The sequence below is a fragment of the Anomaloglossus baeobatrachus genome, chromosome 6 (genome assembly GCF_048569485.1).
Source record: "Anomaloglossus baeobatrachus isolate aAnoBae1 chromosome 6, aAnoBae1.hap1, whole genome shotgun sequence".
In the NCBI taxonomy this organism is placed as follows: domain Eukaryota; kingdom Metazoa; phylum Chordata; class Amphibia; order Anura; family Aromobatidae; genus Anomaloglossus; species Anomaloglossus baeobatrachus.
The window spans coordinates 158,937,010-158,963,631 of record NC_134358.1 but is presented as its reverse complement, the minus strand read 5'-3'; the positions used below and the strand labels follow the sequence as shown (position 1 = coordinate 158,963,631).

At 45.6% G+C, this 26,622-nt stretch overlaps 1 protein-coding gene across 2 annotated transcripts in view; it reads right to left on the bottom strand.

Moving 5' to 3' along the window:
- Positions 1-24,845, bottom strand: part of AQP4 (aquaporin 4) — a 76,863-nt gene extending 52,018 nt beyond the window's left edge. The window contains exon 1 of one of the 2 annotated variants that reach the window (XM_075316368.1): positions 24,813-24,845. In XM_075316368.1, coding sequence (XP_075172483.1) covers positions 24,813-24,844 — 32 coding nt within the window. In that variant the 5' untranslated portion in view covers position 24,845. Of the gene's footprint in view, positions 1-205; positions 296-24,812 lie in introns of those variants that run through there. The other variant, XM_075316369.1, reaches the window with a different exon arrangement.
- Between the last annotated feature and the right edge of the window lie 1,777 nt (positions 24,846-26,622).

The following is a 26,622-nucleotide window of genomic DNA, read 5'->3' as shown; positions in this document are numbered from 1 at the left end:
TTGCTCACACGAGTGTGTTTTGACATTGAGCGTGTTTCCTTGTGGAGCACACGCAAGTCTAGGTGCTCCACACGGCGAAATGACTGTTTTTGGCTGGCAGCACAGATGTTACACAGACCGCACACTGATGTGATCTCTGTGACATCAATGTGACATGTACCTGAGGACACCCATTCACTGAAATGAAATGGATATTCATACTTACCTGTCTCCGGTGCTGCTGTCTCCGGAGCTGCTGTTGCTTCTGGGTCCTGCTCATTATGCATCAGAAATATTCACAGCTCTAACTGCGGACCTGTAAGGAAGTGTGATAGCAGTGCCGGAGACAGGTAAGTATACAAGTTCATGCTGGATGTCACACAGATAGCACACAAACAGCACAAGAAGAACACACACACACAGACACAAGAATGGCCATATGGACTGTCACACACATGTGTTTAATGCACGAATTTGTGAAGGAAGCCTTAGACAGTATCATTATTTCATAGTTGTGCCCTAGGCTGGCCACAATAAAATGTCACTATAAAATGTGCAGTTCTACAATTTTAGCGGCATCTGATGGGGGGAGTCAGAAATTCAATCAGTATCTGGTGTGACCACCTTTTGCCTCATGTAGTGCAAAACATCTCCTTTGCATATAGTTGATCAGGTTGTTGATTGTGGCCTGTGGAATGTTGGTCCATTCATCTTCAATGGTTGTGCGAAGTTGTTGGATTTTGGTAGAAACTTCAATTGTCACATAGAATTTGGCTCTAAACTTGCCGAGTGTCATGGCGGCATATAATGCTGTTCACATTGTCACACTGCAGAGTTTGACACTCCTCACTATGCCTCCTCTGATGCCTCTGAATTTCACAGACAAGCTCAGGTGTCAACCAGCTATGATCTCATTAGTGATCGGGCTTGCAGGAGTTAATTTCTGCTATCCTGATGGTTACCTCTTGGATCACATCTTGTGGGAGACCTATCACAGTCACTCCCTGCCTTTTTAAGCTGGAAGAACATGTGTTCCCATGCTGACTATAGCTTTAGCTACACCATTAAGTGTGCTGTCATATCCCAGTCCTGCTGGTTATTGTATTGCTTTGTGCATCAAGTTGTTTTGGATTTATCTTGTCATGTCTTTGTTTCTCCCCTCATCTTATTTTCCTCCTTATCACTTGTTGTCTAATACCTTTCTGTGAGCGTGTTGTGTTATGAAGTTTTGGTTTCCCCTGTTTGTCCTTATCTGTGGATTCTGCCACTTCTGTCCCGGCCCTCTCCTAGGGTGAGGGAGAGGGGGTATTTGATCAGGGCTGTCCACGATCAAGGCAAGGAAGGTGGCCCAGACATCATCACCATTAGATATATCTCTGGGATCAGGGACAGCTAGGGCCCCCCTAGACTGAGGGCCAGTTTAGGAGCCCCGATCCCCAGTTATTCCATCACACCCCGTGATATGAATATGCTGTTGTAGATGCATCCCAAACATTCTCAATTGCTGACATGTCTGGTGAGTATGCTAGCCATGCAAGAATTGGGATGTTTTCAGCTTCCAGTTATTGTGTACAGATCCTTACAAAATGGAACCATGCATTGTCATGCTGAAACATAAGGTGATGGTCGTATATTGGCACAAAAATGGGCTTCACGGTATCTCTATACATTCAAAATAGCATTAATAAAATGTACCTGTTTTCATTATCCATAACATATGCCTGTCATGCACAAACTTCACTGCACCACTATGGGCTACTCAATTCACAACGTTGACATGAGCAAACTGCTCCTCAACACGACGTCATACATGCAGTCTGCCATCTGCCCTGTACAGTGAAAACCAAGATTAATCCGTGAAGCGAACACCTTTCCAATATGCCAGGCACCATCAAATGTGAGCATTTGCCTACTCAAGTCAGTTACAATGACAAACTGCAGTCAGGTGTAGACCATGATGAGGACAACGAGCAGCAGATGATCTTCCCTAAGAAATTTCCTGAGTTTTTGCAGAAATTCTTTAGATATAAAAATCGATTGTTACAGCAGCTGTCCACGTGGCTGGTCTCAGACGATCTTGGAGGTGAAGATGCGGATGTTGAGGTTGAGGCTGTTGTGGTTACACATGGTCTGTGATTGTGAGGCCGGTTGGATGTACTGCCAAATTCTCTGAAACGCCTTTGGAGATGGCTCATGGTAGGAAAATGAACATTCAATTTACAGGCAACAGCTCTGGTGGACATTCCTTCAGTCAGCATGCCAATTTCACGCTCCCTCAAAATTTGTGACATCTATGACATGGTGCTGTGGGATAAAACTGCACATTTTAGAGTGGCCTTTTGTTGTGGCCAGCCTAAGGCACACCTTGTGTCTAATCAACAGCTTGATGTGCCACACCTGTGAGGTTGATGGATTATCTCGGCAAAGAAGAAGTGCTTGTTAAGAAAGATTTAGCCAAATTTTGTTTGTAGAAAAAGTCTTAAGTGGGCTTTACACGTTGCAATCTCGCTATCGAGATCGCAAGCGATCGTACCCGCCCCCGTCGGTTGTGCGACACGGGCAAATCACTGTGCACAACCTCGCTTACCCCCGTCACATGGACTTACCTGTCTTGCGACGTTGCTCTGGCTGGCGATCCGCCTCCTTTCTAAGGGGTCATGCGGCGTCACAGCGACGTCACATGGCAGCCGTCCAATAGAAGCAGAGGGGCGGAGATGAGCGAGACGTAACTTCCCGCCCACCTCCTTCCTCCCGCATTGGCGTTGGAGGCAGGTAAGGAGATGTTCCTCACTCCTGCGGTGTCACATATAGCGATGTGTGCTGCCGCAGGAACGAGGAACAACATCGCTAATTAGAAGAGAATGATTTTTTGCTTTAGGACGACCTCTCCGCGGCAAATGATTTTGGCCGCTTTTGCGATCGTTTTAGGTCGCACATAAGTGTCACACACAGCGATATCGTTAATGACGCCGGATGTGTGTCACAAACAACGTGACCCCGAGGATAAATCATTAACGATATTGTAGCGTGTAAAGCCCGCTTTAGATCTTTCAGTTGAGCTCATAAAAAAGGTATCAAAAACAAAAGTGTTGCGTATATATTTTCGTTAAGTGCAAACTTCATGCTTATTTATTCTAATGTAGTGGTTTTTTTTTTAAATGAATATGTCACATGAAAAAACGCTATTAACCTGCAGATATGGGTTTAATCTGCAGGTTAATAGATTTTGAAACCTGCCCAGCACATATTGAACCCTGCTGCTGGTAGGAAATTAACTTTAAGTCTTCTGGCAGTATTCGGGTTTCGGTCACAGGGGTGGTGCCGTTGTGTGTTCAGTCTGTGTATCGAGAGCGGCAGCTGTAATCACGACCCCTCACTGACTGACAGACACTCAACATTAGAGGAAACTTTCAGTCAGTGTGAGGTGTACAGTTATAGGCCTCTGCCACACTCACGTGGAAATCACGCACGTACCGCGAGACACGTATTTTCCCTGCGTGTTGCGTGTGGTAAATACGTGTCTCCGGTACGTGCAGTCCACGTGTGTTCTCCGTGTGCTATCCGCGATAACACACGGAGAACCGGTAATTTGAATACTCACGTGGTAGATGCTGCTGTCCAGGGTTCTGATCTTCGGCTCCAGCCCCGCCTACTCCCCGCTGATGCTGCTTACGACCGAGCAGAGGGGCGGAGATTAGATCCCGTGAGCGGCAGCCGGCAGCAACTGTTAGTAGCGGAAGATTCTGCAGGGCTGGTGGAGCTGAGTATGTGTTTTTTTTTAATTTTAAAATAATAACACGTGTTTCTCCGGCGCGTTTCACACGGGATCACATCCACACTACATCCGCGTTGTACGGGTGCGGGCTGTGTGACACCCGTGCTGCTGGAGAAAACGTGGACATGTCAGCGTGCAAAACACACGGACACACGGAGGTACGGAACGGACACACGGAAGTACGGAACGGACACACGTTCCGTTCCAAAATACTTACGTGTGTTCATACAATTATGAAATCATATGACCACGTGTGTATGTGCCTCCGGTACGTGAAAAAAAACTGCCAAACACGTACCGGAGGCACGAACGTGTGACAGAGGCCATAGGCACAGCTCTCGATACACACAGAGGACCCAACGCTGCTGGGATTTTAATAGTGTTTTGCACGTGACAGGTTCCCTTTAATTATATGAAGTTTTCTATGATGTATCCTACTGTCTCTCCCAAAAAAACAAACAAATATTAAAAGATATTGGTAGAGCGTGTTGTATTTGAATATGCCTATTCTACTGTTAAACAATATTACTTTGTTCGCCGGATAACAGTAAATATGTTTAGCCATTAGATTTCCTCAATTTTGCATTCCAAGCAGATGGGGCATTGAACTTTACAGTAAACTAAAGCTAACACTAGAAAAGCTACACTGAAAGATAATTGTGAAGAAGGGATATTAAGAACGCTTGTGTAACTATAATCTTTCAGTGTAATCAAAATGTCAATCACCTAATGAACAGTGAAAATGTGCAAGACAAAATAACATCGTTTTTGGCAGCACATCATTATGTGTAAATAATTCTCGCACTGCCGAGAAGAATGCAGCCTATGCTCATTAAACAATCTATTACAGATCAATCAGTGCACATCTGATGTTTTGGACTGCCTGGGTAATCGGGCTATTAAACAGAAGCTGGTAGGTAAAAATTTACCATTTGGTAAATGTTTAGAGCCATCAACCAATCTGTATAAACTGACTATTAGACAAGGGAGCACATAAATCTGTATGATTACTTCTTCAACATATTTTAAGCTTTTGCATTATTGGAGACACGTTGAAATTTTTTGAGGCTTTCATTCCCTTCCTGCTCCGAGTATCTGGTCACTTAAAGAGACTGTTCAGGACTATGTTATTGTTTTTTTTACTCTGGGCCTAAGAACTAACAGGCTGGTAGTTGCTAACTACCTACCCATTCTTCCCAGCACAAATATATGCCAGCACAGAGCGGTCACAGACCATGCCTGTAGGTGATTCTGTTGCTTCCGGTGACATCACATCGACAGAGCAGCAGCTTCTCTTCTGCTCTGCTCTGTTGTGGGCATTACTACCGAACATCATGCTGATTGACAGCTTCTGTACCTCTCCACTAACTAACTGCTAGGAGCTGGCTGTCCATCAGCATGATGTTGGCAATCATGTGCCATTGTCAAAGCAGTCTGGAAAAGGAAGAATTGCTTTGTTAATGGGTAGAAGCCAAATCAACGACAGCAGACGTCTTTGACCACTCTGAGCCGAAATTGCGTAGGACAGGAAGTTAGTTAGCAACTACTTTGCTGTTAGTTCTTAAGCTCACAGTTATAAAATAAAAAATGATCCCAGACAACCGCTTTAAAATAACTGTATAGTAGGGAGCTCCAAAACTAGGGGTCCCAGTAGCTGAGATGAAAAGTATAGGACAAGATCTTTCACTGTTGAGTTGCAATTGTAATAACTACTTTATTATACTGGAAGAAAGGTGGTTTCTGATTAAACAGAATATGCACTTGTGCTGGTTGGTAAGTTTTAGCCTGGACTGCCACCCACAACAGTATCCCATGAGTCACGGCCTATCAGTATCATATTTACCTCTGATGTGAAGCATTGGCCTCCCAAAACAGAAATCTTCATAAAGTTCACTATACAGGAAACTCAACAAATAAAACAAACTCTATACAGAAACATCTTCACCAAAGATATGATATCTTTGGTGGAGAAGAAAAATGTATAGACAAAGAAACTCTGCACTCAACTGTAGCAGTTAACAAAATAAAGTTTTAATGGAAACCTGCAAACAGCAATGAACATTTCGGTTCCTAAAATACGGACTTTTGTCAGAATTAAACTGATTGCCATAATGTAAGTGGTTTGTAGGAGTAAGAGCACAGTCGTGAGTTGCGTTAGCATGGTGATTCAGATCGCACCTTCATTGTGCTCTTACTCCAACAAACTATTTACACCATGGCAATCAGTTTCATTCTGAAGAAAGTCTGGATGTTAGGAATCAGTGTGAACGGTTCCCTGAAAAATGCCCACAGGAAAATTGCCCACAGGAAAAATGCCCACAGGAAAATTGCCCATAGGAAAAATGCCCACAGGAAAATTGCCCACAGGAAAAATGCCCACAGGAAAATTGCCCATAGGAAAAATGCCCACAGGAAAATTGCCCACATGGAAAATTGCCCACACGGAAAATTGCCCACATGGAAAATTGCCCACACGGAAAATTGCCCACACGGAAAATTGCCCACACACAAAATTGCCCACATGTAATATTGCCCACATGGAAAATTGCCCACACAGAAAATCGCCAATTGCAGCATCACAATGTTGCAGATCTATGATATTTGAGGTGCAAAGTGAGGATGTTCACATGATAGGTGATCAACTTGTGATTTATAGTTGACCTAGTGCAAAACTGCAAAAATGGTGAAGATCTGTGGTTTGTAGCAGCAGTCTGTCATTATCAGCGATAGATAGATACAGTCTGCTCTCATCTTTCACTTATTCTGCCTTAAGGCGGCGTTACATGGTACGATATATCGTGTGATCGCATGAGCGAACGCACCCGCCCCCGTCGTTTGTATGTCACGGGCAATTCGTTGCCCATGGCGCACAAAGTCGTTAAACCCCGTCACACATACTTACCTCCCTAACGACGTAGCTGTGGGCGGCGAACATCCTCTTCCTGAAGGGTGAGGGACGTTCGACGTCACAGCGACGTCCCACAGCGGCCGCCCAATAGAAGCAGAGGGGCGAAGATAAGCGGCCGTAACATCACGCCCACCTCCTTCCTTCCTCATTGCCGGCGGGACGCAGGTAAGCTGTGTTCGTCATTCCCGGGGTGTCACATGTAGCGATGTGTGCTGCCACGGGAACGACGAACAACCAGCGCGCAGAAGGAGGAACAATATTATGAAAATGAACGTCAACGAGCAACGATAAGGTAAGTATTATTGCTCGTTAACAGTCGTTCGGAGCTGTCACACGCTATGACATCTCTAACAATGTTATATATTGTTAGATATATCGTAGCTTGTGACGCCGGCTTTAGGCTACTTTCACACTTGTGTTGAACGGCATCCGTCACAATGCGTTGTGTGACGCATGTGACGGATGCGTTGTAAATAGTGTGATATAAAGGCAACGGATTCCTGTGAAATAACACGTTGCATAAAGCCGAGAGAGAGAGAGTCCCCATCATTACTGCACACACCCCGGCACTACCACACTCATCATCATCAATGCACACACCCCGGCACTACCGCACTCATCATCATCACCGCACACACCCTGGCTCTACCGCACCTATCATCACCGCACACACCCCGGCACTACCACACTCATCATCATCACTGCACACACCACAGCACTACTGCACTCATCATTATCACCGCACACACGCAGGCACTACCGCACTCATCATCACCACACACATACCGGCACTAACGCACCCATCATCACCGCACACACGCAGGCACTACCGCACTCATCACCGCATACACACCTGTAAGCTTCATATAGCAGAGCTGGATGCGTCACGGGACCTCGTGTGGATTACACCGGACCTGGAGGGGTATTTGGGGATTAATAAAGTGGTGAAAGAGGGTGTTTTTTTTATCTTTTATTCCAAATAAAGTATTTTTTCGGGTGTATGTGTTTATTTACTTTCACTTACAGGTTAATCATTGTGGGTGTCTCATAGACGCCTGCCATGATTAACCTAGGATTTAGAGGCAGCTATGGGTTGTTGCCATTAACTCCTTATTACCTCGATTTGCCACCACACCAGGGCAATTCGTGATGAGCCGAGTAGAGTCCCGGGACTGTCGCATCTAATGGATGCTGCAATTCCGGGCGGCTGCTGGCTGATATTGTTAGGCTGCGGAGCTCCCCATAATGTGGGGCTCCCCATCCTGAGAATACCAGCCTTCAGCCTTGTGACTTTACCTTGGCTGGTATCAAAATTAGGGGGGACCGCACACCGTTTTTTTAAATTATTTATTTAGTTATTGTACTGCACGATATAGACCCGCCCAATGGCGGCTGTGATTGGTTGCAGTGAGACAGCTGTCACTCAGCGTGAGGGCGGGTCTGACTGCAACCAATCATAGATCAAAAAAAATTGGTCTGCACTCTGACAAGTGGGTGGTGGTGCAAGTGAAAAATGGGTCCAATCCAAGATAATAAATAAATTCACTGCACTCATAGATTGTGATGCAACAAGTTTTCCAAATTTATTGAGGCGACTGTGAAGTTACATAGTTACATAGCTACTTAGGTTGAAAAAAGACCTAGGTCCATCTAGTTCAACCTTCCTCCACCAGTTCTACATTCCGACGTTTCGACCCCGCCTGGGTCTTAGGCAGGCTTTGCACACTACGACATCGCAGGTGCGATGTCGGTGGGGTCAAATTGAAAATGACGCACTTCCGGCATCGCATGCGACATTGTAGTGTGTAAAGCCTAGATGATACGATTAACGAGCGCAAAAGCGTCGTAATCGTATCATCGGTGCAGCGTCGGTGTAATCCATGATTACGCTGACGCGACAGTCCGATGTTATTCCTCGCTCCTGCGGCAGCACACATTGCTTCGCTATGTGTGAAGCCGCAGGAGCGAGGAATATCTCCTACCGGCGTCACTGCGGCTTCCGTAGGATATGCGGAAGGAAGGAGATGGGCGGGATGTTTACATCCCACTCATCTCCGCCCCTCCGCTCCGATTGGCTGCCTGGTGTGTGACGTCGCTATGACGCCGCACGACCCGCCCCCTTAACAAGGAGGTGGGTCGCCGGCCAGAGCGACGGTCACAGGACAGGTGAGTCCATGTGAAGCTGCCGTAGCGATAACGTTCGCTATGGCAGCTATCACAAGGAAATCGCTGCTGCGACGGGGGCGGGTACTATCGCGCTCGGCATCGCAGCATCGGCCTGCGATGTCGCAGTGTGCAAAGTACCCCTTAGTCAAGAGTCGCTTCAAGATGGGTGCCTGGGATATGGAAATTTGAGTGGGTTAATAGCTTGGTAGACAGATACACCATATCACCAGCCACAGCGCTGCTGTGCTGGCTAAACCCAGGACCTTTATCCTCAAGGTATTCTCTACCAAGCGCTATTAACCCACTTAAATTTCCATATCCCAGGCACCCATCTTGAAGCGACTCTTAACTAAGACCCAGGCGGGGTCGAAACGTCGGAATGACTTCACAGTCGCCTCAATAAATTTGGAAAACCTTTTGCATCACAATCTATGAGTGCAGTGAATGTATTTATTATCTTGGATTGCAACCAATATAGGCGCCGGTGGGCGGGGGAAGCAGTGAATACTAGATGGAATAATGAGCGGCTGGAATTTTCAAAAGAGGAAAAGAAGCTTGTGACAACTGTGCAGCGTCGCACCCGTGGTCGGTGAGTATGAGAGAGGGGGTGAGAGGGGGGAGAGAGACCAGGAGTGATTTTAAATGATTTCTATCGTTCTGCTGGACATGCTGAGCATGCTCAGTAGAACGTGATGGAATCCGTCAGAGGATTCCGCCGCTTAGCGCATAGCGGGAGGAATCCGCCACCATAGACAATCATTAGACACCTTGGCGGATTCCAACGGAGGTGCATTATTTTAACGATCCAAAAAACGCTACATGTAGCGTTCCCTTCACTCGACGCTGCGTCAAAATAACGACGCAGCGTCGTCCATCGGATGGAATGCAGACACTTGCGTTACAGTGCGTCGTCAATACAAGTCTATGGAGAATAGCGCAGTGCGTTAACGGACTGCGCTATTCTCCATAGCGGCGGATTGTGCTGAACGCAAGTGTGAAAGTAGCCTTACTCCTCCCACCAGCCCAAAACAGCAGCAAATGCAGAACCAGCACCAGTGTGATCCAGAGGAGCAATCACTACTATCTGTACTCACAAAAGTATCACTGTATTATCTGTTGAGTTACATGGGACTGCAGGTCACATCTAATACATTATCATCTCAGTGGGAGCCCACCAAAAGCAGGGTGCTGCTGGCAGAGATAGTTGGTCCTGAAAGCCCCAAAGGCACAGCAGAAAGGTGAGACTCTGTCGCTTGTACAACCTTGTGTTCGTGCTGGGAATGTATGATATGTTTTTGCAGGGCTTCATTAGGGCATTACAACTGTGACTGCTGTAGGGGGCCCGGTGAAGAGAGGGGGCCCGGACAGGCCAGGGGTAATTACTTAGCTTTGTTAAGCCCTGGGCAGGCCAGGCCTCCCCTCTTCACTGGGCCCCAGTCACAGCTGCAACAGAGGGGCTCGGCCATTTCAGCCACTGCACACACACACTGCTAAAACAAGGCCGGAAACAAGGCACATGAAGCAGAGCAGGGAGGCGGCGCATCATCCCACAGCCCAATGTGATGAGGTCATCACTCTGTGCCTCATCACAGTGCTGCGGGCAACACGGAGGTGGCGAAGTCATGGCATCCGGCGGCGAAAGGTAGGCGCTCGGTGAGATGAACACCGCCGGGGATGGAGGGCGGGGGCGCCCCTGCCTTGCTTTAGCTGGGGGGTTGGAACCACGGGCCTGCAATGACTTTTTCTGCGCCCCCTGGGCAGATTCCCGGGGTCCGCAGTGCTCCGGTGCTTACATACAAATGTGGTCGGGACTGTGTGAGCGGGTTTAGCTGTGTGCCTGGAGTCTCCCCTCTGTTGTGTGCCTGCTCTCCAATGAAGTCAGCCCCCCAATGCTGTGTGCAGCTCCCCCAATGCTGTTTTCAGTCCCCTAGTGCTGCGTGCCACCCCCCAATGCTGTGTGCAGCCCCCCAAGTGCTGTGTGCAGCCCCCTAGCACTGTGTGCAGGCCCCCCAGTGCTGTGTGCAGCCCACTCAATGCTGTGTGCAGCCCCTTAGTGCTGTGTGCAGCCTCCAGTCCTGTGTGCAGCCCCCCAGTGCTGTGTGCCGCCCCCCAGTGCTCTGTCTGTGCAACCCCCTCCAGTGCTGTTTATCACCACCAGTGTTGTTTTCCCTCCAATAGTGTGTACCACCTCCAGTGCTGTTTGCCCCCCTAGTGATGTCTGTACTCTGCAATTGCTGACCGTGCCACCCAGTGATGTCCATGCCCCCCTAGTGATGTCTGTGCCCCCTAGTGATGTCTGTGTCCCCCTAGGGATGTTCGTGCCCACCTAGGCATGTCTGTGCTCACCTAGGGATGTATGTGCCTCCCTAGGGATGTCTGTGGCCCCCTAGGGATGTCTTTGTACCCCCCTAGTGATGTCTGTGTACCCCCCCATTGATGTCTGTGCGCCCCCTAGTTATGTCTGTGTGACCCACCTAGTGATGTCTGTGTACCCCCTTAGATCTCTGTGTATCCCCCTAGTGATGTCTGTGCGCCCCCCTAGTGATGTCTGTAATGTAATTTGTTTAGGGAAACACTTCTTTTTCTGGAACAACTTCAAGGGTGCTAACACTTTTGGCTGTGTGTGTTTGTGTGTGTGTGTGTATGTATGCATGTATATACAGTATATGTGTGTGTGTATATATATATATATGTCTGCCTCTTTCCCTGTCTGCCTCTTTCCCTCTCCCTGTCTGTCTCTCTCCCTGCCTGCCTCTCTCTATTTGTCTCTTTCACTGTCTGTCTCTCTGTCTCCCTCTGTCTCTATCTTTCTTTTTCTGTCTCCCCTCTGATATCATAATAACTCACACATAAGCTTCTCATACTAAGAATGTCCTTTGTTCCTATAGCAACCAATCACAGTTCCTATTAATGACCTGTACCCTCCAGCTCCGTTGACTTTAACGGAGGCAGGATTTTTGGTGAAAAGCTAAAGCGTGGGATTCAATTTTCTCCTCAAAACATAGTCTGACGTTCCCTGAGTCACATGAGGCATCTGGAAAATGTCGTGATTGTAAATGTGAAGGTGCGGATTCCTTTAGCGGACATACACACATACATACATACAGCTTTATATATTAGATTATATATATATGCACACACACATGTTTTTCCAAGCATGGCATCAGGAGTGTGGAAGGTTTGAGGTGTGGAGGCAGAGCTGGGGTGCAACCTATGCGGAGTCTCAAGGGGGCTCAGAAATTTTGCCAGTATGGGGTCCTGAAATTCCTAGTGGCGGCCCTGTGTTTTTGCAGTAGTGTAACTAGAGACCAATGGGCCCCAGTGTGAAATTTGGACCTGACCCCACCACTCACACATGTTTTTTTCACATGTATGGGCCATTGTAGCGTTCTAACTTCTATCAAGACTTATGAACTGCCTCCCCTCCCCCTTCATTATGTAGTAATGTCCCCCATCCTGGTATATATGCCTATCATCCTGGTGAATATGTCCTCATCCTGGTATATATGTCCCAATGCTGGTATATAAGGTCCTCATCCTGGTATGTATGGTACACGTTGTCTCCATCCTGGTATATATGCCCCCTTTCTGGTATATATGTTCCCATTCTGGGTTACATGGTCCCCAATCCTAGTGGGCATTCATGTTTGTTGGCAATTTTCTGTGGACATTTTTTCACATATCATGTGAACATCCTCACCTTGCACCTCAAATATCATAGATCTGAAACTTTCTCATGCTGCAATTGGCAATTTTCTGTGTGGGCAATTTTCCATGTGGGCAATTTTCCATGTGGGCAATTTTCCGTGTGGACAATTTTCTGTGTGGGCAACTTTCCGCGTGGGCAATTTTCCGTGTGGGCAATTTTCCATGTGGGCAATTTTCCACGTGGGCAATTTTCCATGTGGGCATTTTTCCTGTGGGCAATTTTCATGTGGGCATTTTTCCTGTGGGCAATTTTCAAGTGGGCATTTTTCTGGTCACCAGTGTGAACACACACTAACAAACTGCAATAATGGAGCAGAAACTGAGTAGAAGCTCACCAAATCCTCCTCATAATTTCAAATCTATACCATTTGTGGATTTTTAAGTATTAATATAGCCATGAAGCATGTTATGGATTGCTAGATGTGTACAAGATCAGAACCACTATGAGCACATGAGTGCGGCACCAGAAACACAATTAGTTACATGAATGCCGTACCAGAATCATCAATTTCTGAATGTAGTTCCAGAAACACGATCAGTACATGAACTGAGGGCCAGAAACACTGTCAGTATATAAATGCAGGGATAAAAATACTAGTACATGAATGCAGCGCCAGAACACCATCAATTTATGAATGCAGTGCCAGAACCACTGTCAGTACATGAATGCAGTGCCTAAACCACCATCAGTGTATGAATACAGAGCTGGAACCACCATCACAACACGAATGCAGTGATAGAAGCACCATCACAATATGAATGCAGCACCACAACCACCGTCAGTACATGAATGCAGAGCTAGAAAAAGTCAGTACATGAATGCAGAGCTATAACCACTGTCAGAACATGAATGCAGTGCAAGAAACACAGTCACTACATGAATACAGAGCCAGAACCCTTAAATGCAGCACCGAAACGACTGTTAGAACATGAAAGCAGAGTCATTAACACCATCAGTATTATAATGCACTGCCAGAACATCCATCAGTAAATAAATGCAGCCCCAGAAACACTATCAGTATATGAATGCAGCACCAGACCCACCACCAGTACATGAATGTAGCCAAGAACCATCACCAGTGCATGACTGCAGGGCCAGAAGCATCATCAGTACAGGAATGAGGCAGAAGAACCACCATCAGAACTTAAATGCAGCACCAGAACCACTATCAAAATATGAATACAGTGCCAGAAACACGATTAGTACATGAATGCAGTGCCAGAACTACCGCCAAGACATTAATGCACTGCCAGAACCACCATCAGTAAATGAATGCAGTCCCAGAAAAACCATCAGTACATGTATACAACACCATGCTTAGTACAGTGATCAATTGCAATGTCAGTTTAGCCTTATATACATTTGTAGCTCATATACCTACAATTTAGTATGTTCTTAACAATGGTAAGGAGATGCTGGGAGTTGCTATAAGTCTTATCAAACTGCGGACCATACTGGAACCACAGTACTGATAAGACGTAGTCAGTATTACAAATAAACATTTATATCCAGGTACTTTACAGGTCAAAATTCATCTCTGTAAACTTCCATCTTCTCCATCTTCAGCAGAACATGTCTGAACGAAGCAAATACATTTGAATATAGGAATGAGGAAGCGGTGACTCCTGGACAGGTCCACAGGTCGCAGCAGACCCTGTGGGCTGCATGTTGTACAAGCCTTGGCTAAATGGCTAGATGGCCCTCAACAAGTGTGTGGGTTCTGGCCTGGGGAACATGTGGCCCTTTGATTCATGGTCCAGTCCACTCCTGTATGTGCAGGGTTTTTAATAAGGTGTGTAGGAGGTAATAGACATATACCCACACAGTTCTAACATTCACAACTCCATAACATTGTCCTTTCTAGTCAGCATACTTATAACAAAATCCTATTAAGGTGTCAGATGTAGAGACCTCATAAAAATGCTGGCAAGTGTACCCTAACACATTTAGCCACAGTGTCCATGTAACATCTATCTCCATATCAACATGACCTGTCACAAACTCTCATATACAGTCAGTCTCAGAGCTTCCACACAGTGCCTGCCAAACAGCTGCTATTCGACACCAGCCACTGATCATCTATTTAGCTTTAGCCACAAAACGCCAATATAATGTTAGATACAGAGCCCCATAATATTCTAGCCACAAAGCCTTTGTTTAATCTGTAGAATTTGAGCCTCTATATAATGTCAGTCCATATATAATGCTAACCATAGAGCCAGTGAAATACAAAGAAGAGGTGGGAGCATTGCAAAAATGAAAATTGGTCCTGGATTTTAGTGCTTATTTTGATGTATTCACCCAGTACAGAGAGGCTTTTGATTGTTTCCCACTGACCCTCAAGCAATTCTCCCCCCATTGTTAACAGTGTAAAAACTGTGGAGAGGTACTGCACAATGTATTATCATGTGTTGATAAATGGGATTGGAAAAACTGAGACTGGAGCTCTTTTTTCAATTGGCCCCTTAGGGGTACTTCTCACACAGCGAGATCGCTAGCAAGATCACTGCTAAGTCACAGCTTTTGTGACGTACCAGTGATCTCATCAGTGATCTCGCTGTGTGTTACACTAAGCAGCGACCTGGCCCCTGCTGTGAAATCGTTGATCGTTACACACTGTTTTGGTTCATTTTTTGCTCATTGGTCTCCCGCTGTGCAGCACCATCGGCGTGTTTGACGGCGGGACACCAACGAGCACGACTCTGTGTAAGCAGCGGTACGCTGATAACCAGGGTAATATCGGGTAACCCAAGCAAAGCGCTTTGCTTAGTTACCCGATATTTACCTTGGTTACCAGCGTACACCGCTTCGCGCTGGCTCCCTGCACACGTAACCAGGGTAAATATCGGGTAACCAAGCAGAGTACTTTGCTTAGTAACACGATGTGTACCTTAGTTACTAGTGCAGAGACGCTGGTGGCTGGTAACTGGTGAGATCTGCCTGACTGACAGCTCACCAGCGACCATGTAGCGACGCACCAGCAATCCTGACCAGGTCAAATCGTGGTCAGAATCGCTGGTACGTAGTTTAGTGAGACGGTACCCTAAGCAGCGGCAATGTCTTCAGTCATTGTCAATATGCCCTTGCACAGAGTGCTATACATTGATTGCCACATATTTAAATAACAGAATTAATTGTAGTGTACTGATATCAACAAAGTCTCATTGGGTGTGGAGCATCTTTATACAGATGGTAGCCACAGTTTATAAGGAAAAATCCTGGTCCCAGGTTGACTTTAAGCTGTGCGCTGTTGTATAATCAAGGTTATATCCCTAGGGCATTATCATTACTGTGCCTAGGTGCCACATGATAAAAGTTGTCTGATAAGCAACTCACTGTCACTATACAATGTGCAAACAAAGCTGTGGTGTGGATAGGGTTAGCTTGTTTAGATCTGGTACCTGATACACCTAATAACACTGATTCTATCACAACTGTGGCACCCAGTAAACTAAGTGATACATCATTGGAATCAGGGCCTTTTTTCTTACATTATACTGGTCTCAGATGAAGTATCAAAAACCCATTGACATACCTTTATTGCTTCTGCATTACTTTCTCCCTTCACTAGATAAATAATCACACTCATAATGACCAGTACTGCACTGGATCTTCTGCCCTATAGATGCTCTACTTCAAGGACACGTACATTTTGTCTTAAGATAGCTTTAAATCTAGTTCTGTGTCACTAACTCTCAGACATTTATTATTTTTGAAGGAGCAATGACAGAATGATAGAGGTTCATGCTGATGATCACACTATTCGCTACAAACCACAGGTCAGTAAAGGAAGAGGTTAAAATGATGTGCAGACTCACACAACTTTATATTTCTCAATTTCCTGTATGAATGTGAACTATTTAGTTGTCATTCATATAGACTTCGATATTATTCATTGCCTGGTGCAATATGCATAGTTGGCGCTCAATTATATTGCTTCTTTTTCAATATGTGTTAAAACTGCAGGTAGTTGAATACTTAGAGGGGTTTCCAGGGCTTAGATATTTATGAGATATCCCCTGGGGTCGGACACCTTAGATATTGTGACCTTCCCCCTGAGGTCTGACACCTGGCTCCTGCACTGATCAGCTGTTTGCAGCTACCAAACTGGGCAAATGTAAACGGTCTACCGTGCCAAAAATCCTAGGCTCTGTGCACTGTGTAGGGGCTGTTCTCAAAGAGAAATAATAAATATCCAAGTACTGGACTTTAATTCTGTCTTCTCTATTGCAGTGCTATTTATTATTAGAAAAATGCAGTTTTCATATTGATACAATGAAAATACAAACTAAAGGGATTGTGTGATAAGTATTTGGGGGGGGAATAAGAGGTTGGGGAGGGTGTTGAAAAATTTAAAAGAAGAAATTTCTAATTCATTCCACTTGTGATGGCGAGGGTGCTGCATGAAAATCGAACAATTGCTGCAAAGTTTGCCATCCAATAATAATAATAATCTTTTCTGTTTTTAAAAGTAAAATTCACATTTTTTTTTATCATTGACATTATTTGCGTATAGGATTTGCCTCAATCAATGTTAAACTTTATAGGAATTCTAACGCTGTTGACATTTTTTAAAAGGTTATTCTCAAGTCTTTTGAGCAGCATTTCCAGTCTCCTTATCATCTGGTTTCTGGAAGGGTGGGAATTAGTGATGAGCGAGTATGCTTGTTACTACTCGGTACTCGCACGAGTATCACTGTACTCGGGCTACTCGGCGGGTACCGAGTAATTTCGCGATACTCGTGCTGTACTCGTGGTCTTCATCCCTGCATGTTGGCGCTCTTTTGAGAGCCAGCCCTCATGCAGGGATTGGCTGGCAGACCACTGCAATGGCACAGCCCTGTTAGTTGTGGAATTGCAGTGATTGGCCGGCCTGCACAGCGTGACCGAGCCTTTATACCGGCGGGCGCGCTGTGCTCTGCACACAGCCATCTCATATTTCCTGCTTTCCCCGCCCACAGGCGCCTTTGATTGGTTGCAGTGAGACACGCCCCCACGCTGAGTGACAGGTGTTTCACTGCACCCAATCACAGCAGCCGGTGGGCGTGTCTATACTGTGCAGTAAAATAAATAAATAAATAATTACAAAAAACGGCGTACGATCCCCCCCAATTTTAATACCAGCCAGATAAAGCCATACAGCTGAAGGCTGGTATTCTCAGGATGGGGAGCCCCACGTTATGGGGAGCCCCCCAGCCTAACAATATCAGTCAGCAGCCACCCAGAATTGCCGCATACATTATATGCGACAGTTCTGGGACTGTACCCGGCTCTTCCCGATTTACCCTAGTGCGTTGGCAAATCGGGGTAATAAGGAGTTAATGGCAGCCCATAGCTGCCACTAAATCCTAGATTAATCATGTCAGGTGTCTCCCCGAGATTCCTTCCATATTTAATCTGTAAATTACAGTTAAAAAACACACACACCCGAAAAATCCTTTATTAGAAATAAAAAACAATAACAAAGTCCCTCATCACCAATTTATTAACCCCGACAAACCCTCCATGTCCGGCGTAATCCACGGACCTCCAGCGTCGCGTCCAGCTCTGCTGCATGCAGGTGACAGGAGCTGCAGAATACACTGCCGCTCCGGTCAGCTTCACACAGCAACTGAGGTGAGTAGCGCAATCAGCTGCTGTCAGTCAGGTAACTCACGGCCACCGCTGGATCCAGCGGTGGCCGCGATTAACCTCAGTGACAGCTCAGCTGATCGCGATACTCACCTCAGTTGCTGCGTGGAGCTGACCGGAGCGGCGGTGAGTAGTGCGATCAGCTGAGCTGTCACTGAGGTTACCCGCGGCCACCGCTGCATCCACCGCTGGATCCAGGTAACATCAGTGACAGCTCAGCTGATCGCGCAGCTGTCTTCAGTTGCTGTGTGAAGCTGACAGGAGCGGCGGTTTCTTCTGCAGCTCCTGTCACCTTCATGCAGCACAGCTGGATGCGACGCTGGAGGACTGTGGAGTACGCCGGACATGGAGGGTTTGTCGGGGTTAATAAATTGGTGATGAGTGACTTTGTTAGTGGTTTTTATTTCTAATAAAGGATTTTTCGGGTGTGTGTGTTTTTTAACTGTAATTTACAGATTAATCATGGAAGGAATCTCGGGGAGACGCCTGACATGATTAAACTAGGATTTAGTGGCAGCTATGGGCTGCCAATAACTCCTTATTACCCCGATTTGCCAACGCACTAGGGTAAATCGGGAAGAGCCGGGTACAGTCCCTGAACTGTCGCATATAATGTATGCGGCAATTCTGGGCGGCTGCTGACTGATAATGTTAGGCTGGGGGGCTCCCCATAACGTGGAGCTCCCCATCCTGAGAATACCAGCCTTCAGCCGTATGGTTTTATCTGGCTGGTATTAAAATTGGGGGGACCGCACGCCGTTTTTTTTAATTATTTAATTATTTATTTCACTGCACAGTATACACACACCCACCGGCTGCTGTGTTTGGGTGCAGTGAGACACCTGTCACTCAGCATGGGGGCATGTCTCACTGCAACCAATCATAGGCGCCGAAAAGCAGGAAAGCAGGGAATACGAGATTGTTTAATGAGCGGCCGGCTTTTTCAAAAGAGGAAAAGCCGCCGGAGTTTAGTGAACAGCAGTGCAGCGCCGCGGCAGTGATCGGGGAACGGTAAGTAAGAGAGAGGGGGGAGAATGACCGACAGACTGTGAGAGGGGGACAGACAAGACAGAGAGAGACAGACAGAGCGAGACCGACCGACGGGAGATAGAATGAAAAAAAAAATGACCGACATCGCTAGTAAAAAGCACAAAACGTGTGTTTTGTACATCGGAGTGCCACACAATGTTTTACGTAAAATCTTTCATGTATTAATCTCAAAAAGTAACATACACCAGCTCTATCTCACTATTGGGTATGTGCCCTTAACATTTCCGCCATGAAAATTCATTTTGGTGTCATTTTGGAAGGTTTTCTGGTGAGTCCGTAAAAATGGCGTAAAACTCGGACAAAATTGTTCACAGCTGTGACTTTTGAGTGATAAATGCTTCAAGGGGTCTTCCCCATGCTGTTGCCATGTCATTTGAGCACTCTTCTGAGACTTTTGTGACATTTTTAGGGTTTCTACATGCTGCCGGGGGTCATTTCATAAAAATACTCGGGTCTCCCATAGGATAACATTGGGCTCGGTGCTCGGGCCGAGTACACGAGTATCTTGGGATGCTCGGCCCGAGCCTCGAGCACCCGAGCTTTTTAGTACTCGCTCATCACTAGTGGGAATTCATCCTGGAATAAAAGTTCTGGTGAGCAGCAGAGCTGTAATATTAGTATAACTATAAAGCTCAGCTACTGTAAAATATTTTGGCTGTCAGTGTTTAGTTTTGGAGTCTACACTGTGATCATTAGGAGAACTGCTGTAGGAGAATTTGATGCTGTGGGTTGATGATTTAGCAAGATTTATATCAGCAGCATATCAGGAGCTAAGAACAAGAGTGGAGATGAGCAGCTAACTGCTGTATCAAAATCAATGTGCCGGAGAGAGGTGGCTGTGATGTTAAGGGGTACTTTGCACGCTGTGACATCGTTAGCTGATGGTAGCGATGCCGAGCGCGATAGTCCCCGCCCCCGTCGCACATGCTATATCTTGTGATAGCTGCCGTAACGAACAGTATCGCTTCGGCAACTTCACACGCACTTACCTGCCCTGCGACGTTGTTCTGGCCAGCGACCCGCCTCCTTCCTAAGGGAGCGGGTCGTGCGGCGTCACAGCGACGTCACATGGCAGTCGGCCAATAGAAGCGGAGGGGCGTAGGTGAGCGGGACGTAAACAGCCCGCCCACCTCCTTTCTTCCGCATAGCCGGTGGAGGCAGGTAAGTAGATGTTCTTCATTCCTATGGCTTCATACACAGCGATGTGTGCTGCCGCAGGAACGAGGAACAACATCGCACCTGTTGCTGCAGCGAAATTATGACAATGACCGACGCTACACAGATCACCGATTTACGATGCTTTTGCGATCGTTTATCGGTGCATCTAGGCTTTACACGTTGCGACGTCGTTACTGGTGCCGGATGTGCGCCACTTTCGATTTGACCCCGACGAGATCGCAGTAGCGATGTCGCAACGTGCAAAGTACCCCTAAAGGCCGCTTTACACGCTGCGACATCGCTCAAGCAATCTCGTTGGGGTCACGGAATTTGTGACACACATCCGGTCGCTTTAGCCATGCCGTTGCGTGTGACACCTATGAGTGATTTTGCATCGTTGCAAAAACATTCAAAATCGCTCATCGGTGACATGAGGGTCCATTCTCTAATATCGTTGCTGCAGCAGTAACGAAGTTGTTCCTCGTTCCTGCAGCAGCACACATCGGTATGTGTGACACCGCAGGAACGAGGAACCTGTCCTTACCTGCCTCCCACCCGCAATGTGGAATGAAGAAGGTGGGCGGGATGTTTTCTCCGCCCCTCCGCTTCTATTGGGCGGCGGTTCAGTGATGTAGCTGTGACGTTGCTGTGACGCTGAACGAACCGGCCCCTTAGAAAGGAGGCGTTTCGCCGGTCACAGCGACGTTGCAGGGCAGGTAAGTAGTGTGACAGGTCTGGACGATGTTGTGCGCCAAGGGCAGCGATTTGCCCACGTCGCAAAACCGATGGGGGCGGGTACCCACGCTAGCGATATCGGTACTGATATTGCAGCGTGTAAAGTGGCCTTTAGAGTTCATTCTTCTCCTGCAAAGTAACTATTGTGCACACTTGGCTAAGGTCCCGGAAGGCACAAGTGAACACTGAGCTCCATGAAAACCAGCAGTACACATGATAAGATAAAAGGTCTTATTGCAATAAAATGACATCAAGAAAGTAGAAGTAAGTCAATTGCAAAATAGATCATTTTCATGCTGTCTAAGTAATTAAAGCACCTCTATAACTTGAGAATACCCTTTAAATGTTTGCACCTTGGACAAGAAACTGGGCTGCCTAACTATGCTTGGTGACAGAAATATGCAATTTAGGTCACTCTACTGCTATAGAAAATAGTATTATTAAAGTATCATGTGCTTTTTTCATTTGAAAGTTTCTCCACTTCTTTGATTTGTCTCTTCAGGGAGGAAGGAGACAAACTCTAGTGGCACCTATTGGAAGTAGCAATCCAAAAAAGTCAAAAGTGACTCTCCAATGAGCCTTTTCATATGGCCTACGATTTATGCCAGATCAGAACCTCAATTTGCAGACACGTGATTTCAGGATGATTGTCCCTCATCAGTGCAAAGTGCAAAGTATGAAGTCTTATCTGGGTGAATGAGATGCTCTACTGGGGTCTCAGAGGAAAACTTTTCTCACCTCATTCAGCCAGATCAGACCTTATACTTTGCACTGGCGAGGGACAATCATCCCGAAACACCCCGTCTACAAAGTGATGAACGTGAATGGGGAGAGCCTGGAGAAGATGCCTGCATACACTTCTGACTCACATATCGTTTCTGGGAATGAGGATGTCACAGTATTATACCACTGATTCTCCAAGCGCTTCCTACTCACTGATCGCGGCACGACTGTCACACTGCTCCACTGCCTCCTCTCATACTTCTTCCCTACTGCTCATTAGTCTCATCACATATTCACTGCTTCTCCCTGTGATTGATTGCAGTCAGACCTGCCCCCACGCTGACTGACAGCTCTCTGATTGCAACCAATCACAGCCGCCGGTGGGCGGGTCTATATCGTACAGTAAAATAAATAAATAAGTAATTAAAAAAAACGGCGTGTAGTCCCTCCAATTTTGATACCCAGCCAAGATAAAGCCTCACAGCTGAGGGTTGGTATTCTCAGGCTGGGGAGACCCGCATTTTTGGGATCTTCCAAGCTTTAAAATATCAGTTAGCAGCCGCTAGATGTGACAATCCCCGAGCTTTACCTTGCTCATCCCGAATGACCTGGTGCAGTGGCAATTGGGGTAATAGGGAGTTAATGGCAGCCCATAGCAGCCACTAAGTTCTATTCTAATCATGGCAGGCATCTATCAGATACCCCCTCAATTAATCTGTAAGTGAAATATCTCTCCAGGCTCTGGGGAACACTGGCAAGAAGGACCCGGCTGCCAGCAGTGATACCACTCAGTTCATCAGTGGTCATACCCGGGTTCCCACAGTATGACCTCTGGTGACCTGAAGCACTCTGGCCTAAAGTGCGTCACATGATGATCTCACTCACCTCTCAGCTACCATTGCGTCCGATGCTGGATTTTGGCTCAGTGCGCATGACCCCAGAGTTTGGGTCATGCGCAATACTTCAGTTTGAAGCCAGGACGCGTGCACCCGGCTTGATAGTGCGCATGAACCAAACTCCGGGGTAATGCACACCGAGCCGAAATCCCCTTCGGACACGATGGCAGCAGAGAGGTGATTGAGATCATCCTGTGATACTGCGTATTCATTAGCATGATAACACGCCTACAAGGGTGTATTAACATGCTAATGGGGGCGATTGGCCAGGGGAACTAACGCACAGGGGACTAGACCCCTCACTCATTAGCATACGGTGAAAGATCTTTAGAAATACTTTTTCTGAAGATCTCTTTATCTATGCTAGTGTATACAGGGATGGTTAGGCAGGGATTAGCAATATGCACCCAGAATTGCTTGTGGTTCTGGGTGCATATTGGACCTGACAGGTTCCCTTTAAACTGAAGCATTTTTTGCAGACTTTTAATTGGACAGTTCCTAGTTTAGAGCAGATTCCATCAAAGAATTTACACACTCTCTTTTCTCCATCCTGGCGTGTCTCAAAACCTGAAGTGGAAAAAAATCTTCCCAAAGTTCTAAAAATATGAACAGCAAAGTGATTTTAGAATAGCGAATAATAAGAAAAGTCACTAAAGCATATGTGCATACATTTTATTTTTCATTTTGTTTGGAACAAAGCCACTTGAAAAAGCTCTTTAAAAACTCTGTGTGAACACACTCTTAGAGGACATTTTATTAGCTCCATTGTGACAATAAAACAAGATTTCATAAAATATGTACTGCTAATATTACATTTCAATGAGTTTTGTATTAAAGATCATTGAGTTATGTCCATTATACAAGTACATTTCAATAAATTATAATATTATCAAAAAGTTAATTTATTTTAGTAATTTAATACAAAAAGGGAAATGCATATATTATATAAAGTCATTACACACAGAGTGATCTTTTTCAAGTGTTTATTTCTGTTAAAGTTGATGATTACAGCCAATGAAATCCCAAAAGTCATTATCTCAGAAAATGAGAATAATTACCACAAAACACCTGCAAAGGTTTCCTAAGCATTTAAAATGGTCCCTTAGTCTGGTTCAGTAGGCTACACAATCAAGGGGAAGACTGCTGACTTGACAGATGCCCAGAAGCATAAATTAACTTTTTGATGATATTCTAATTTATTGCGATGCACTTATGTTTGTGGAGCAACCTGAATTAGCATCTATATCTTAAACAAACTATTAATAAATGTAACTTATTAATCATGTATAGATTCTATTACATGAAAATACTATGAAATATAATCATGAAGAAATTAAGTACATTAAAGCAGATTTTTTAGATTTCCGTGTCAAAAAAGGATACAGTAAACTCGGAGATATGTCATTTTCAGCATTTTGATGTAAAAAATTTGTTTAGATACTGCCATGGATCCTAATTCAATCCAATCTTGAATTACCCAACCTACATAGACTGATTGACAGCTCCTACAAATTTACATAGAAAAGCTAGCATGGCAATTACACAGCATTTTTATCTTAATAAAAATACTGAATAAACTAATATAAAGTGATATCTCTCTGAACCCGGTGTCTTTTCCTCTTTTCCCACAAAATTGGAGCATAAGAAACAAAACTAACAGTATTCTACTTGGTTTAAAGCCATTATCAGCACATAATTTCCACTAGCAAATGCAAATTTACAATAAAGTGAATAGGATATAATGTTACTTCGTTTTACACCATATATGTTATTTAAAATACATTTCTGATTAGGTTTTAGCATAAATAAATGATAAATGGAACATGATTAACACAAAAGTGTGATCACTTGTAATTAGTTTCAGCCTCGTAAATTCATTTTGAACAATGCTAGTGTCAGATAAATCGAAGATATTATTTGCTATTATTAGTTATTAAATATTTCATATCATAGAACCGAGAATGCAAATAAAGTTCTAGTTGTAAATTTGTATGCAAATAACTATACATTCATATATATATATATAAAACAACGATTGAAGATAAAATAAATGATCTATGTCATGTAGATTGAAGCACTTACCCTAGTACTCTGCTATCAGATCTGTCACTCATTCCTCCTTATGATAGAATAAAATGTTCTAATAGCCCACACCAGGAGAACACAAGGAATCAAATTACAGCAAGCTGTCTGATTGGGTTCTGCAAGACTAGGGGTGGAAATTAACATTACTATTTGCTACAGGTATAAAGTAACATCTATATTAGTATCTCAAATATTTGTATGAATGACTATTTATTTAATAATGGTATCCATTTGTAGAACTAGTTAAGAAAATTTAGCCTATGTAACCTGCATAAGTGAATTAAATCAATTATAATTAATTTCCATCTCTTAATCTTGATTCTGTAAGCGGCTGTGTCAGTGTTTGTGTGGCTCCTTTAAGGCTTTGCGCTAGCTTTTCTGGCTATCTGATCCCAGGGTATCCCTGGTCTTCACCCTTTAACCCTTGTACAGGCATGGAGACATACACAGGAGCACTCTCTTGAGTTCTTGGAGTAACTGCTGGTGGGAGAAGTGGGCTGGCAGAAATAGTCAGGTCATTAGGTCAGAACAAAGATGAACGAGACAGGAAAAGAATCACCAGGTTGAAGTATAGTCAAAACAAAGTCCAAGGTTAACTAATAGAAATAAAATGGAATGAGCAAGAGTTGAAAAACAGGACTAAACCAGACATAAGAAAACTGTAATTGTCAAATCTCAGTTGTGCTGTCCTATTGGCCAAGCAAGGAGCTAAATACTCACGTCAGACAGCAAACCCATACTGCCAAACTGGATGGCATTACAGGTTTCAGTCACACTAGCTTCTGCGACTGCCTAAAGCTTCTGGCCCTGATGTTTCCTGGATCACCAGCGCAATCCACAGAATAAAGACAACAGCACCTGGTAATAGACGCATGTGTGGCTCCCCTGGATTATCAGGTCGTCACAGGGTATTGCACAATCTGCCCTCCTGTGCAGTATCCACCTCCTTCTTGGTTATGGGTCCCCAACTTTATGGTGTTGCCTACATCAGCTAATTAAATCCTAGGTACACTCTGCACCACACCCACCAAACACACCAGTGGACGGCTTGAGCGGAATAGATTCGCCCACCTGGGGTGTTGGAGAGGGGGGGGCCAGGAGTGTCTGGAGTAGGAAGTTGTGTGTTGGAAGTAAAAGAGAGAGGAGGTCAGGAACAGGGCTCCTAGGAAGCTATCTAGGTGGCAGACGATGGCCTGGACCCCCGGTTGCAGGGGATCGTGGCAAGGGGCACGGATCTGTCGAGGAGGACAGCTGGCGGCCTTGCACCATCACCGGGCTGGGACCAGAGCACAACGGGGTACGTAGACCCTAGGTCAGGGAGCAGCTTCAGGCAACCTGACAATTTACCCAACAAGAATGGAGCCTTCAAGATCCGCTCTCCACCCGCTCCAAAATCGGGGTACTAGCGCAATGAGGGGAATAGGACTTTCCACTCAAATGGTCCAGAAAATCCCAAGTGTGAACCCAGAGAGCAAGCTCCCACACTTAGCCATAGTGGGGAGCGGGACCCTGCAAGTTCCATACTACCGGGACCAACAGAGAAGTAAACTTAGTGCCAGGAGGCAGGTCACGGATCATCAGACAGCACCATTGGGGATGGAACCCGAACTAAGCTCCCCTCAGTGGCAGCGGTATACAGAACTTTGGTTTATCCAGTTGTCGGTGTCAACTTAATGGACTGAGTGAGAACGTAAGTGACCCCTTTGCATCCAACGGCACTCCCCCTCACCATCACCGAGCCCCGGGGTATCCCCCCTACCCTTGGAGGGTCACAACACCTGGTTGCCCCATTCCATCATCCCCGGAT